General features: G+C 42.9%; 1 protein-coding gene across 34 annotated transcripts in view; it reads left to right on the top strand.

The window, feature by feature from the left end:
- Window positions 1–16,491, top strand: part of LOC110502535 (ankyrin-3) — a 184,628-nt gene that overhangs the window by 137,967 nt on the left and 30,170 nt on the right. For 28 of the 34 annotated variants that reach the window (XM_036960088.1, XM_036960107.1, XM_036960104.1 and 25 more), the window contains 7 exons: window positions 172–222; window positions 722–828; window positions 2,697–2,921; window positions 3,152–3,306; window positions 4,942–5,153; window positions 5,423–5,630; window positions 5,823–5,919. In XM_036960088.1, coding sequence (XP_036815983.1) covers window positions 172–222; window positions 722–828; window positions 2,697–2,921; window positions 3,152–3,306; window positions 4,942–5,153; window positions 5,423–5,630; window positions 5,823–5,919 — 1,055 coding nt within the window. The remainder of the gene's footprint in view (window positions 1–171; window positions 223–721; window positions 829–2,696; window positions 2,922–3,151; window positions 3,307–4,941; window positions 5,154–5,422; window positions 5,631–5,822; window positions 5,920–16,491) is intronic. The other 6 variants (XM_021580641.2, XM_036960093.1, XM_021580638.2 and 3 more) reach the window with 1 other exon arrangement.

Here is a 16,491-nt window from a genome sequence, read left to right as displayed (position 1 = left end):
TCACTCTTTGCTAAAGCAGAAATCTTGTGGGAAAGGCCACTGCAGCCTCTTCTCACTGTATGAGTTGTTGTATGACTAGGGACTGGTAGAAAAATCTCCAGGCTCTTCAACTGTTGTTCCTCGAGAGGAGTCCCCTTTGTGATTTCTCATCTGCCTCTTTTTCCTCTAAAGCTTCAGAGTGTCTGTAAAGACCTTTCCTACTTGGTTGACCCTCTCAATAAGGTATATGATGTCAATAGATGGTCTCCTCACTCTGCTCACTCTCCATGACCATCTCTCTGGCTCCATTCGTGTTTGTTTGAGCTCTGAAATTCCCATTCCGTTCATTGGTCCTCATCTCAGTGAGGTAAATAGTTATTTATTTCCCCATGCGACATCTGGTCACTGTAAACTCCCATTTTTTTTCTTTCATTTTTATACAAACAAATGATTGTTTCAGTTGGAAGTGTGCCACTTTTTGTGGTTCAAATGGTTAATCATATTCAGCATGTTTCATTGAGGTGATATTGAATGTTTTAGATGACAGAAACATGTTTCAGTGAGACACTGTATGTGTCCTGTTAGATCATTTGTCTGTAGGGGTAAGAGGTCATATTCTCTTATTGTGTGTTAGGAATGCAGAAGGTCAGAAGATCAGTGAGGGTCACCGTCAGGTTAGGTCACAAACCATTAAGTCTCCTCCCGAACTCACCTGTTGACCCTCCCCCTGCATCTTCCACAGCACCTGGCTGTAACCCGGGACTACGATGCAGAGTGCCTGAGGCGCTACAGCTGGACCCCAGACACCATGGACCACAGCAACACTGTGTCCAGCCCCATTCACTCAGGGTAAGAACCAGCCATCTCCCAGCCAGGCTGACACAAAGCCACAGCTGCTGTAACTCTAGCCATGTCAGACAGGGGCTACTGCTAATCCAGACACAGGAGAATGTTACTCTACATACTCCATTTTATCAGTCCAAGAAAGACCCAGCCAGCAGTTGTCTGCAGTGACACACTGTTTGGAGTTTTTCCCTTTCTGTAGTCTCTTGTGCAATTTCAATTTGCTGAGCCGCGGTGATGAATAGTTTGAGGGAAGTCACCCTCACATACAGTAGATAATGGACTTGCGCTGTAGACTACATGATTTAGTCTTATTGGAAATGCTCGAGAGTCCAATGTCCTGGGCCGAGTACAGATGGAAGATATTTTGTGTTTTGTCAGGTCTCATTGTACTGGGGTTTCTGGCCCTTTCAATGCCCTACATTTTTCCAGATCTCCTGTATTTCAGACCCTCTCTATTATTTCTGTACCATCTTTTTATTATTTTTTTGACTGACACGGTGAAATGCGTCAGACCCTAAAAAACTAAATTGATTGTGCTGTATTACTAAATCGAGTTTTTTGCCTCCTGCATTGTTTTGGTCTTTATTTTGCAGCTTGTCCTCCCCGCTCCCTCAGTATGACTCCAGGTGATGATTGTGTCTGGTGATGTCACAGTGATGTCACAGTTTCCACTACTTCCTCTTTCCTCTTTTGTTTCTGTGCTTGTGTCATCTGTGTGGTCTGGTCTCTCATCTACACTGTGTAGCTGTAGTGCGAGTGATGTGTTTACGATTTTCTCACTAAGGTGCCATCTCACAGTGCATATATGGATAAAGCCCCTCAAAAATATCTATGAGCAGGTCTGCAAAAGTGCACACAAAGACAAATTAATGGAAAAAATGTTTTGTCTGCATGTGTAATTACAGCCTATGTGGACAGTCAAATACAGAACATTGTGTATGGTTTTAGTTCAAACATGTAACAACTCAGCTGTCTCAGATCAGTCATGCCGAATGAAAATGTAGTGTAAGGTTTTATGGCTTTAGGTAAATAGCGATATGACATAGATGCAGAAAGTAAACAGAATGGTGGATCAATTTCCACAACAACTAAGAGCGTTGAAGTGCGAGGCTGGACTTCTCAGCAGTTCTGTTGCCCTGGCTACCACGCTGTGAACAACGTGAAGGGAACCCGTGCACATGCACCGATACTGTGTGTGACTGTGTGAGAGCGAAGTCTGGCATCTCGCTCATCACAATATCTGCGGTGCTGCTCGTGGCAACGTCATTTCACTGAGTCTACCTTTAACAGCTGGCATACTATATGAGGCATTTCAATTTAAACATACCCTTGTTCGTTCTACGAATAGCTTAATACTACTGGTGACAGTTTCCACAATTAATGGGATGCAAAACTGCATTTATTAGGCGGAAGTTGACACGTCACGTATTCAACACATTCATTTGTGATTTAATTGAGTTTCTACTCGGGGGTGAAACATTTGTGAAGGTGTTTAATATAGATCACTGCTTCAGAGTAATGGATCTTGGCAGGAAACTCACCTTTTCCCTATTACATCACCTCTTGAGTTCTTTAAAGTTTCAGTGTCTTTAGGTCACATTGTTAAGTGTCAGAGGTGAGACCTGCCAAGTTTGAGAACTCGAAGCACCATCTCCTCTCCCTCTCCCTCTGTCTGTCTCTCTCTCTCTCTCTCTTCTCTCTTTCTCTAGTATTTTCTTTCCATTCTCTCTCTCTTTTCGGAGTGCTTGGGTGTACGGTGGTCACAGCATGGGATTCGTCCGTCTCACGTGTCAGTGGTTATGGCTTCTCTCTCTCTCTCTTCCCTTCTTCACCGTTCCTGGTCTAATATTTGTATTTCTGCACGCCGGCAGATTCCTGGTTAGCTTCATGGTGGATGCTCGTGGGGGGTCCATGAGAGGAAGCCGAAGCAACGGCATGCGTATCATCATCCCGCCCCGGAAGTGCACGGCTCCCACCCGCATCACCTGCCGCCTGGCCAAGAGGCACAAGCTGGCCTACCCCCCGCCCATGGTGGAGGGAGAGGGCCTGGTCAGCCGGCTGGTTGAGGTCGGTCCTGCAGGAGCCCAGTTTCTGGGGTAGGTTTTCTCTTAGCTCTATAGCAATGTTTCTTAATCCTTGTTGCACATTCTAGTTTTTGCCTTAGAACTACACAGCTGATTCAAATATCAAAGCTTGATGATGAGTTGATCTTTTAAGGGATTAAGAAACATTGCTCTATACCATTTTTGCTATTTGAATGTAAAGATCCACCTTTTTGTCTCTAAGGGGGCTCTGAACAATCTCTGGGTGTTCTGTTCCATTCCAGCCCTGTAATCGTGGAGATTCCTCATTTTGGCTCCATGAGGGGGAAGGAGAGGGAGCTGATCGTACTCAGGAGCGACAATGGTGACACATGGAAGGAACACCAGTACGACTGCCATCCAAGTGACATCACAGACATTCTGAACGGGATGGACGAAGGTACTGTATGTTACACAGAGCATGACATCTGCATTGATGCTTTGTTTGTTGTCTGTGTTCTATTTTCTGTGTTTTGGATAGTTTTTATTAATATATATACTTTTTTTATTGCACAGTGGTTGTGAGAAAAGCGCTTTACCACAAATGTATTATTATTATTATTACAGGTCAACATTGCTAATGTAATTGAATACCTTCTCTGACATTTGCACATACATAACATATCTTCTTTTGGCTCAAATCCTATTAACGGGATCGATTTGACAACAGCCAGTGAAATTGCAAGGCGCCAAATCCAAACAAATTCCTCACACATTCAAGTATTACACGCCATTTTAAAGATAAACTTCTTGTTAATCCAACCACAGTGTCCGATTTCAAAAAGGCTTTACGGCGAAAGCATTATGATTATGTTGGGTCAGTGCCTAGTCACAAAAAAACACAGCCATTTTCCAGCCAAAGAGAGGAGTCACAAAAAGCAGAAATAGAGATAAATTAATCACTAACCTTTGATGATCTTCATCAGATGGCACTCATAGGACTTCATGTTACACAATACATGTAGGTTTTGTTCGATAAAGTTCATATTCATATCCAAAAATCTCAGTTTACATTGGCGTGTTATGTTCAGTAATGTTTTGCCTCCAAAACATCTGGCGAATTTGCAGAGAGCCACATCAATTTACAGAAATACTCATCATCATCTTTGATGAAAGATACAAGTGTTATACATAGGATTAGAGATAAACTGCAACCACTGTGTCAGATTTCAAAAAAGCTTTACGGCGAAAGCACACCATGCGATAATCTGAGTACAGCGCTCAGCCACAAAAACAAACCATACAGATACCCGCCAAGTTGTGGAGTCAACAAAAGTCAGAAATAGCATTATAAATATTGACTTACCTTTGATGATCTTCATCAGAATGCACTCCCAGGAATCCCAGTTCCACAATAAATGTTTGTTTTGTTCGATAAAGTCCATTTATGTCCAAATACCTCCTTTTTGTTTGCGTGTTTAGTCCACTAATCCAAATGCACAAAGCGCGGGCACTATGTCCAGACGAAAAGTTTGTAGAAACATGTCAAACGATGTATATAATCAATCTTTAGGATGTTTTTATCATAAATCTTCAATAATATTCCAACTGGACAATTCTGTTGTCATTAGAAAGGAAAGGGAACGACCGTCGCGCTCACGGCCACGCGTAAGACTAAACTAAATTATTTCAGCCTGACCAATTGTTGAAACAGCTCTTATTCGCTCCCCTTTCACAATAGAAGCCTGAAACAACTTTCTAAAGACTGTTGACAGCTACTGGAAGCCTTAGGAAGTGCAGTCTGACCCCATTTACACTAGATATTGGGTAGGTAATCACTTGAAAAACTACAAACCTCAGATTTCCCACTTCCGGGTTGGATTTTTCTCAGGTTTTTGCTATACTCACATACATTATTTTAACAGTTTTGGAAACTTTAGAGTGTTTTCAAATGTATATTATAGCTTCTGGGCCTGAGTAACAGGCAGTTTACTTTGGGCACGCTTTCATCCGGACGTGAAAATACTGCCCCCTTGCATAAGAGGATATTGAATATCCTTTATCCATCTATATTTGTTAATGTGTTCTCCAACAGAACTGGACAGCAATGCTGAGCTGGAGAAGAAGCGTATTTGTCGGATCATCACCAGGGACTTCCCCCAGTACTTTGCGGTGGTGTCCAGGATCAAGCAGGAGAGTAACCACATGGGTCCAGAGGGTGGGACGCTGACCAGCCAGACAGTGCCCATGGTCCAGGCTTCGTTCCCACAGGGGGCGCTCACCAAGAAGATACGCGTTGGCCTGCAGGTCTGAAAGCCAAGTCAATCAGTTAGCTGTATTGTTTAGGATCTCCACTAGTCTCTGTTTTGCTCTAAGCTTTGAGTCTAATTTCCCAACTTTTGAGCTAAGAGCATAGTTTTGATTGATGATGAGTTGGCTATCTTCATCCAATTGATATTTATTTTAACATCACTTTTTAAAAGATAATGGCTTTTGTCATGTGTTGTGCTAATGTGAACAAATGAGAGAACATTGATTCACCTCTTTCATCCGTCCTCCCCTCCCCCTCCCTGCAGGCTCAGCCCGTCCCAGACGACATGGTGAGGAATCTTCTCGGCAACAGGGCCACCTTCAGCCCTATAGTTACCGTGGAGCCCAGGAGGAGGAAGTTCCACAAGCCCATTACCATGACGATCCCTGTTCCGCCCCGATCTGCAGAAGGCCACCCCAGTGGACACAGGGGGGACTCCACCCCCTGCCTGCGCCTCCTCTGCAGCATCACAGGCAAGTTCTTCAGGATGTTCTGAACAACCTTTGTGGCTGAGAACATACCTCTATTGAAATTGATTCAGACCTTCAATGATAACAAGGTTCACTCCTACTTGGAGGACAGGGTGGAAGGACAGGGTTTGTAGTAGGTGGATGAAAGGTTAACCAGGGATGGGGATTTGTCTTTTCTCGTGGTTTTCCATCCAGGTGGAACATCTCCTGCCCAGTGGGAGGACATCACAGGGACCACTCCCCTGTCCTTTGTCACAGACTGTGTTTCCTTCACCACAAATGTGTCGGCCAGGTAAGGCCATGCTCTCTCATATGCTCACAACCAGTCAACTGCAACATTTTCTCAATGCCCCAACTCTAAAAACAAAATGTTCTCTCTGCTGTCAAGGTGGAGGAATTCAATTAGCTGTTAGCGCCCATTGCTATATCAATGGTGTGATGAGCTAATGCTTCGGATTTTGGAGATCATTAACAGCCAAATGGACGTTCTTTAAATCCCTGCTATGTAAACAAAGCTGATTTCCGCAAACAATTTGTCTCTGCTAAAACGAGTTTTGTTTAGCTAATAATATAAATACATTACTTCAATCTACCTTTTCAACAACATCCAAATCGAAATAGCAAAGAAAACGTGTAAACTGCACGTTAACCTACCTTTCAGATCGCAATGTGAGCTCCTATGCAGCAAATATTATTTCATTCATGTGAAAATCAGTTCAATTCATACACTGGCTCGTCTGGCTGGCGTGTGTTTATTTTGAGCTTCCCTTGTCTTGTCTTACGCTAAAGTATGCTATTAGTCCTATTGTGATTGTTTTCCTCCACCACATGGCATAGCTCAGAACTACAGTAGTACACTTGTGGTTGAATATAATGCAGGACACGACAGACAGTTGTATAATGTTGAACTCACAAATACCAAAAAGGGGATTTACAACAATTAATGAATTAAATGAACACCCTGTGAAACCCAACTTGGCAATATTTAAGATTGCAATATGAAAACATTCCCCTTTTTGTTGAACAGGTGTGCCATTTGATATGCCCACGTGGAAGTTATAGACTGGAATACACGAGTATAGGCTAACATCAACACATAAACAATAAAATACAATTTAGTTGAGAAAACAGAAGTATGAATGACAAGTAAAGTACATAGTAGGAGAGAGGGGGATCCTCAGAGTCTTGGCAGAAGTAGGGTGTGGGGGATTTTTTTTTGTATCTCTGTTCTAGCGTGTAGGATAAAGAGGAGGTGGGTGCTACGGGTGGTTCTGCCTGTCACTTTCCTTCAACAGGCAGTCAGTCTCAGAAGGGAGAGACTGAGTGTTTGCAGTGCTAGTGTATGTGGTTTCGATGTGTATCTTACTGTGCCCAGGATGATATGGCAAGCACAGTTTCTTAGCAGATTAGATTGAACAATTTGACAATAACAGTAGTTTTAGGTCAGCGGTCGATCTCCAAGGCATTCCTGATCGACATTTATGTAAAAACATTTATGTAAAAAAACTACGATAAAGCCTTGCATTCCTATTTGTTTCGCGCTGTTGGCAGGTGGTACATTTGATTCCGGGAAGGCAAAGTGTTCCCATGTTTCATGTGTCTGAAGGTAGAACTCCGCCTACCCGGCAGACCCAGAGAGCAAATCAAGTGCACCTATAAGCCTAAAGCTGGCCAGTCAAGTAGCTTAGATCGCCATGTCTACACAGTTTTCATGATCTATAGACTGTAAAAAGAAGCCTTGAACGCACAGCGAAGTTTATTCTGTGAGATTACAAAACTTTTAAAACCATGACTAGAGAAACTCAACAAATACAGCAAAGAGCTGGATGTTTTTATGAGTAACTTCATGTTTAAGTTGTTATTCGGCACTGTCAACACTTTAATAAGCCATAAATGTGCATTCCCCGTAGTTGCATTCTCGCTACTACCAGCACTGCCACTGCAATGAATGAATATAGCAAAGTTGCGTTATTATTAGTGGCTTGTCCTTTTTAATATCAAGGAATATTGAACTTTCTCTGGTCATAGGAGTAACATGAATTGGTGCATGAGGCAAAAATACAGTGCGACTTCAGTTTCGCCATCAGCTGGAAGACTGTGTCCCCTTTTCTCAGCAGAGGGACGGTGAGTCGGGTGATAGACAGCCTCACCGCTGCTACCTCCCTCCCCTCAGACTGACCATCAGATGCAGGCCATCAGTCCAGAAAAAAATATGAATAATTAAGCTGTGCATGAAAAGTAATACAACAAATGATCAATTACCAGTGTGATTATATACCTACAATTGTAAAATATAATTTGAAAATGGTGTGAGAAGAACAGCATTGGCAGGGCAATTCAAGCATGGACTAATATATTGGGCTTATAGCCTACTGCACAAACCTCATTGCTACATAACTGTTTTTTAATTGGTTAATGTTGCATAGGCTTACGCTTAAGTCATGTTCAACAAAAATCTGAGCGGTAGATCTCAGCTTGCATTTTGACTAACAAAGTGATCTTGACTCAGAAAAGGTTGGTGACTACTGCTGTAGATAATGTAAGAAAAGAGGCATCATGGAGGGTGGGTGGTCATGGAGGACATCAGGTGGATCAAGGTGTGGGGAAGGTATACGGCAGGCTGCTCAGGGCATGGCAGAACCCCTAGATCCTGGACTACAGGAGCAGAGTGAAAGAGGAGGAGACCGAGGAGTAGAAGGTTGCATGAAGAAAAAAGGTTACAGGTGAACACAATGAACACAATGTTTTGGAACATTCAGATAGAAATATGTTATGTAGAACAAACATGATTCTCTGACATGTCGAACATCCAGTCCTTGGAGGCAGTAGTACACTCACATACTCTGGGTTACAGTAGCTCAATCTTTTGGGTCTCAGGTATTCCGGTACAGGTGGATCCTTGAAGACCACTATTCTGCACTAAGCAGAACTCGAAACACCAAAATCAATATTTTCCGGTAGTGCTCCCGGTCCCTTGATTAAGTAAAGATACAACACACCATGTAATGTTTCAAACCATCTCAAGATGTGTTTCAAACCATTTCATTTTAACAGTGTAGACTGAGAACAGCTCGATGGAAGCAACATTTTGTACAAACCCACCGTGACTAATTTACCGACCTGTGTCTGTGCCTGTTTTGCTGCACTTTTACCACGGAGGGTATATCCGTGGACGGTTCTGAAAAGAAATGCGTTGTTTGCATCACCGAGCGGTGGCCAGGAAATAATGAAATACAACTGTTAGATGCTACCATCCTCCAAATCAAAACCAAACATGGATGGAGTTTTAGATAGAAAAGGATACCTGTTTGAGAAGTGTTTGTTTCTTGAGGAGGGGTCCAACTGACTGTCTTGAAGTCGGAGGGAAAGCAGCCAGTGGTCAGACATAGGAGGGATGAGGTGGGCAGGTTGTTGGACAATCAGACGTAACTAGACAGGATGTCGTCTGAAGGAAGAGGAGAGAATGAGCAACAGGATGAGGAGAAGGAAGGCACAGACTTTCACGTCGCCTAGCTGAGTTCTGCTAGGAGCAAGCCCGAACCTAATATGCAGACGCCATAAGAAGACACAGGGAGAGAAAGCCATTTGGACTATTTCAATGTTTCCCCTTGTTTGTCACTCAGCATTTACTGATTGACGTGACTAAAGTTGCACTCACTGCAGTGATTGTAGGGATTCCAGAGGAATGTCTCTTTTAAAAAAGGACGGTAAACATTATCAAGGCACAAGGCGAGACCCAAATGCAGACACAGGAGGCAGATGGTTGAGGTCCTATAATGTTTATTAATCCAAAGGGGTAGGCAAGAGAATGGTCGTGGACAGGCAAAAAGGTCAAAACCAGATCAGAGTCTAGGAGGTACAGAGTGGCAGACAGGCTTGTGGTCAAGGCAGGCAGAATGGTCAGGCAGGCGAGTACAGAGTCCAGAAACAGGCAAGGGTCAAAACTTGGAGGACTAGAAAAAGGAGAATAGCAAAAAGCAGGAGAACAGGAAAACTGCTGGTTGACTTGGAAACATACAAGACGAACTGGCACAGAGCGACAGGAAACACAGGGATAAATACACTGGGGAAAACAAGCGAGACAATAACGAGGACAGGTGAAACTGATCAGGGTGTGACAAACATACTGCTTATAATTGAGACGTTATGCTAATAAGACATTATATAATCAGATAATTAATTGTGCACTGCAAACATGGTAAATATCTGGTTGTCTTACCTCCTTTTGAAAGCTTAGCTTGCGTTGCTGGTGCTGCTGGGAGGAAGTTGGCAGCTTGGTATGGAACAAGAAAAACAAAGGGTAAACTACATATAATGAATGTGGTAATTCAGCAAGAAGTCTATTAATTTACACAAACACATTAGTATCAAATAGGCACTTTTTTTAAATAAAAAAATAAATAAAAAATTTACCCCCTTTTCTCCCCAGTTTCGTGGTATCCAATTATTTTAGTAGCTACTATCTTGTCTCATCGCTACAACTCCCGTATGGGCTTGGGAGAGACGAAGGTTACACAACCCAACCAAGCCGCACTGCTTCTTAACACAGCGCCATCCAACCCGGAAGCCATCCGCACCAATGTGTCGGAGGAAACACCATGCACCTGGCAACCTTGGTTAGCGCGCACTGCGCCCGGGCCGCCACAGGAGTCGCTGGTGCACGATGAGACAAGGTTTTCCCTACCGGCCAAACCCTCCCTAACCCGGATGACGCTAGGCCAATTGTGCATCGCCCCACGGACCTCCCGGTCGCGGCCGGTTACGACAGAGCCTGGTCGCAAACCCAGAGTCTCTGGTGGCACAGCTGGCGCTGCAGTACAGCGCCCTTAACCACTGCGCCACCCGGGAGGCCTCCAAATAGGCACTGTTATTGCTACAATAACCTTGCTGCAACAGGATATCCTATGATCTACTATTACAGGTCCTTCTCCTTTTGCATTTCCCTGGTATAGACCACAGCATGTCCTATACTTCTAGATAGGGTTGCACATTTTAGGGAATATTCAGAGGTGGAAACTTTCTGTGGGAATTAACAAGAATATATGGGAATTAACAGAAATATATGCAAATTAATATTAATAAAATGTAAATGTAGATGTTTTTTGCATTGGATATATTTACCATATCATATGGAGACAGAAACATAAACCTTTTACCTTATCATAATTGCAAATGATTAAATCCTTCCAATATATAAAAAAAACGTGTTACGAATTTAACTTTAATTAAATGAGTTGACTCTTCACATGGGATGATTTCACTGAACAACAAAAGAAAGGGAATATTGAATGATCCCCAATGATCCATCGCATCTCCCAAAAACTTCTTCAACATACATCTGTAAAATGATAGTCTAGAAACTAAAGCTTTGGTTGTCTTCCTCTCAGGCTTCCATGTCTTCTCCCTGGACCTGCTCAATGTCCATCTCTTGAACATCAGACTCTGAGGCATTATCTTCACTGTCACTTTCCAACCTTGTTGAGGATGGCTCGTTGTCAGGCTCAAAAAGCCTCAAATTTGCCCAGATCGACACCAATTTTTCAACCCTTGTATTGGTCAGCCTGTTGCGTGCTTTGGTGTGTGTTCCCAAACAAGGAACAGTTGCGCTCTGAGGTGGCTGATGTTGGAGGGATTTGGAGGATGATGGAGGCAACAGGGGAAAGAGCCTCAGATCCACAATGTCCCTTCCACCAGGTGGCTGATGTGATATGTTGGCACCACTGCCATATTGCATCTCCATCCCAAAGACCTTGCTTGGTAGTGTACTTTGCCAGTCTGCCTAGAACCTTGCCCTCATACAGGCCAAGGTGGCGAGACATGGTAGTGATGACACCAGAGGCCTTGTTGATCTCTGCACCAGACAGGATGCTCTTGCCAGCATACATGTACGTGGCGGTGTGTATGGGCTTCAGGCAAAAGTCTTCACATTTTTTGGTGTATTTCAGAACTGCAGTTTCCTCTGCTTGGAGCAACAGGGAAGTGGGCAGGGAAGTACAGATTTCTTCTCTTATATCCGCAAGCAGAGTCTGAACATCAGACAGGATGGCGTTGCCTCCCTCAATCCGTGCAATGGCTACTGCTATAGGTTCCAGGAGTTTCAGGCTGCTTACCACTCTCTCCCAAAATACATAATCTAGGAGGATCCTCTTGATGGGGCTGTCCATATCGGCAGACTGTGATATGGCCATTTCTTGGAGCGACTCCTTCCCCTCCAGGAGACTGTCAAACATGATGACAACACCACCCCAACGGGTGTTGATGGGCAGCTTCAATGTGGTGCTCTTATTCTTCTCACTTTGCTTGGTGAGGTAGATTGCTGCGATAACTTGATGACCCTTCACATACCTAACCATTTCCTTGGCTCTCTTGTAGAGTGTATCTATTGTTTTCAGTGCCATGATGTCTTTGAGGAGCAGATTCAATGCATGAGCAGCACAGCCAATGGGTGTGATGTTGAGGGTAGGACTCCTCCACTTCAGACCAAGCAGCCTTCATGTTCGCAGTACTGTCTGTCACCAGTACAAATACCTTCTGTGGTCCAAGGTCATTGATGACTGCCTTCAGCTCATCTGCAATCTGTTGTCCCTTGTGTCTGTGCTCTTGAAGAATAATGGTTTAGGGGTGGAGATGATGCAGTTAATTATTCCTTGCCCATGAACATTTGACCACCCACCAGAGATGATTGCAATACAGTCTGCTTTCTCTATGATTTGATTGACCTTCACTTGACCTCTGAACTCTGCATCAAGCAAATTAGTAGATAAAGCATGTCTGGTTGGAGGGGTGTATGCTGGGCGAAGAACATTCAGAAATCTCTTCCAATATACCTTGCCTGTGAGCATCAGAGGTGAACCAGTTGAACACACAGCTCGAGCAAGACATTCATCAGCATTTCTCTGACTGCGTTCCTCCATTGAGTCAAAAAAACATCTGATTCCAGGAGGACCATGACCTGTTGCTATCGATAAGGTGTCTGATTCGTCATTTTCACCTCGAATAGAAGTAGAGGGACTTTAGTCAGAGGTTGCTTGTTGTGAGCGCTGAGGGAACTTGGCCAGATGATTCTGCATCTTTGTTGCATTCTTCACTCATGATTTGGCACAGTATTTGCAAATGTACACAGCTTTTTCATCAACATTAGCTTCAGTGAAATGTCTCCTCACATAAGATAGTGCCCGTGGCATTTTCCTGTAAAGATTAGAAAAAAATGAGTAAAAAAACAACAAATACAATTCCATGTACAGATAAATAGTTAAGCAGTTAGATTAAACAACTCTGTTGTAAGATACATGTTTTAAAATGAAACATGTATGAAAACAGGTGAATTAACACTCCTCAGATAGCAGGCTCAAGCAAGCTAAAACCCACATGGTAGCAAATACTAACTATCAGAAATTGTTAACAAGTTAGAAATGATTTAAACACACTTTGCTGTAGGTTACTATTTACTAGTTTAGTTAAACTTACCAGGAAGTGTGTAGTCCGTGGCTCAGACAGTGTAGTAGTGTGGGCTCAATAGCATCTCATTGGTGTGCAATATCTTGAGAATCAGCTGTACATGTGATGGGAGAATGCACTGTGCATGCAGAGGGTTGCAATTCCATTGAATTGGGGATAGTTTAACCAAAAAATGCCACAAGACCTAGAATTTCCTTATGTGTATCCCACAACAAAGGTTCACTGTTAGAAGCTAACCTTTGTGATGAATTTAAGCAGAATTACCAACATTACCGGGCTTAACTTCCCATCGAAAATTTACGGAACAATTCCGGAGATTTCCCGGAAAGTTTCCAACCCTTTGCAACCCTACTTATAGATATAGTCCGAAACCAGCGTCTCTAATGGTACCCAGTTATAATCTGATCACTCATGACCAGAAGATTGACTAATAGAGTTCACCTTTTGTTACAGCTGATATAGCACTTGTCATAGGCTACTTAGTGCAAGAGATAACTATTTAAATCAACTGATTATCTACAAACACAAATAATAGAATAAAAAAAACAAAGCTTAGCTAGTTAGCTGGCTAGCTAAATAAAGATATTGGGAAAAATTGTGTTAATTCGCACTAGTGTTTGCATCCATCGTTTGCAGCTTCCATGCTTGCTTGCAGCATTCTCATGTTAGCTAAATCAAGGTTTTCAAACAAGTAAACACCATGTTTTGTACTTTATCCACTAATAATCGGTGAGATTTAAAGATAAAACAACTCGTAAATAACATGTAACATCACATTTTCCCCTGTCTTTTGACTGCATGCGCCCCTCTCTCCATGCCCTCAGAACATAGCAACCAGCATAGCAATGAAGGCTATATATTTTTTTCTTTCATTATGTTACCAAGGCAGAATTTGACAAGTTCTAGCAACTGCCCAGCAACGGACGCTAACAGCTAATCGATTTCCAGTATGATGCAGGGGTGGACACTATTTGGCATGACAGGCCCCCCAACAAATGTCACTTAGGGCCCAGAAAAGGCTAGGTTCTGACTGCATGAATGGGTATGGATGTGGGTACAGTATTCACACACTTGACTTATTCCACATCTTGTTGGCTAACTCAGTTGCTTGAGAGGAAAGAAACCGCTCAGGGATTTCACCATGAGGCTAATAGTGACTTTAAAACATTTTATTTGTTGTGATTGGAGAAAACTGAGGATGGATCAACAACATTATAGTTACTCCATAATACTAACCTGGATGAGAGTGTGAAAAGCCTGTACATAATACAAATATTCCAAAATATGCATCCTGTTTGCAATAAGGCACTAAGGTAAAACTGAAAAAAATGTGGCAAAGAAATACATTTTATACCCTGATTACAAAGCGTTATGTTTGGGACAAATCCAACACAGCACATCACTGAGTACCACTCTTCATATTTTTGAGCATGGTAGTGGCTCCATCATGTTATGAGTATGCTATCGGCAAGGACTAGGGAGTTTTTTTAGGATAAAAAGAAACAGAATAGAACTAAGCACAGGCAAAATCATAGAGGGAAACCTGGTTCAGTCTGCTTTCCAACAGACACTGGGAGACAAATTCACCTTTCAGCAGGACAATAACCTAAAACACAAGGCCAATTATACACTGGATTTTCTTACCAAGACGTCATTGAATGTTCCTCATTGGCCTAGTTACAGTTTTGACTTAAATCGTCTGGAAAAACTATGGCATGACTTGAAAATGGCTGTCTAGCAATGATTAACAACAAATGTTAAGGGCTTGAATAATTTGCTAATATAGTACAATCCATGTGTGCAAAGCACTTACCCAGAATGACTCATAGCTATAATCACTGCCAAAGGTGATTCTAACATGTATTGACTCAGGGTGTGATTACTTATTTAAATTAGATACACTATATACGAAAGTATGTGGACAACCCTTCAAATTAGTGGATTTGGCTATTTCAGCCACAACTGTTGCTGACAGGTGTGTAAAATCGAGCACACAGCCATGCAATCTCCATAGATAAACATTGACAGTAGAGTGGCCTTACAGTAGAGCTCAGTGACTTTCAACTTGGCACCGTCTTAGGACGCCAACTTCCCAACAAGTCAGTTCATCAAATTTCTTCCCTGCTAGAGCTGCCATGGTCAACAGTAAGTGCTGTTATTGTGGAGTGGAAACGTCTAGGAGCAACAACGGCTCAGCCGTGAAGTGGTAGGCCGAGTGCTGAAGTGCTTAGAACGTAAAAATCTTCTGTCCTCGGTTGCAACACTCACTACCGAGTTCCAAACTGCCTCTGAAAGCAACGTCAGCTGGAGTGATTAAAAGCTCGCCGCCATTGGACTCTGGAGCAGTGGAAACGCGTTCTGGCAGTCATCTGGCAGTCCAACGGACAAATCAGGGTTTGGCAGATGCCAGGAGAATGCTCCCTGCCCGATTGCGTAGTGCCAACTGTAAAGTTAGGTGGAGGAGGAATAATGGTCTGGGGCTGTTTTTCATGTTTCGGGCTAGGCCCCTTGGTTCAAGTGAAGGGAAATCTTAATGCTACAGCATACGGTGACATTCTAGAATATTCTATGCTTCCAACTTTGTGGTAACGGTTTGGGGAAGGCACTTTACTTTTTCAGCATGACAATGCCCCTGTGCACAAAGCGAGGTCCATACAGAAATGGTTTGTCGAGATCGTTGTGTAAGAACTTGCACCTGCAAGTTCTACACAGAGCCCTGACCTCAACCCCATCGAACACCTTTGGGATGAATTGGAACACCGACTGTGAGCCAGGCCTAATCGCCCAACATCAGTGCCGATCTCACTAATGCTTTTGTTTCTGAATGGAAGAGAGTCCCCGCAGCAATGTTCCAACATCTAGTGGAAAGCCTTCCCTGAAGAGTGGAGACTGTTTTAGCAGCAAACGGGGGACCAACTCCATATTAATGCCAATGATTTTGGAATGGGATGTTCGACGAGCAGGTGTCCACATGCTTTTGGTCATGTAGTTTATTTCTTTATTTAATTTTCAATACATTTGCAAAAATCTCTTAAAACATGTTTTCACTGTCATTATATGGTAGTGTGTGTAGATGGTTGAAAAAAAAATATTTAATACATTTTGAATTCAGGCTGTAACAAAATGTGGAATAAGTCAAGGTTTTTATATGCTATTTAGTTTCCCGCAACGGCTCTAGGGGGTTGTAAGCTACAATGAGGCCTCTGTATGGAAACTGTAGCCACCTGCTCATTGGTAAATCCAACCCTAATCCTGGAGAGCTACCCTCCTGTAGAGGGTTGGAGAGCCCTGATTTCGATCAGTGGTTATCAAAAAAGCTTTATCAAGCTTTTGTATGCATTATAATGTTCATGGCCCCCTCAACCAAGCTCTTGCCAAAAAGACTCTGTGGTTGGCTTCAACGTAC

The sequence above is a fragment of the Oncorhynchus mykiss genome, chromosome 23 (assembly GCF_013265735.2).
Source record: "Oncorhynchus mykiss isolate Arlee chromosome 23, USDA_OmykA_1.1, whole genome shotgun sequence".
NCBI lineage: Eukaryota > Metazoa > Chordata > Actinopteri > Salmoniformes > Salmonidae > Oncorhynchus > Oncorhynchus mykiss.
The sequence above is the reverse complement of the archived record's forward strand: the minus strand, read 5'-3'. Positions and strand labels throughout refer to the sequence as shown.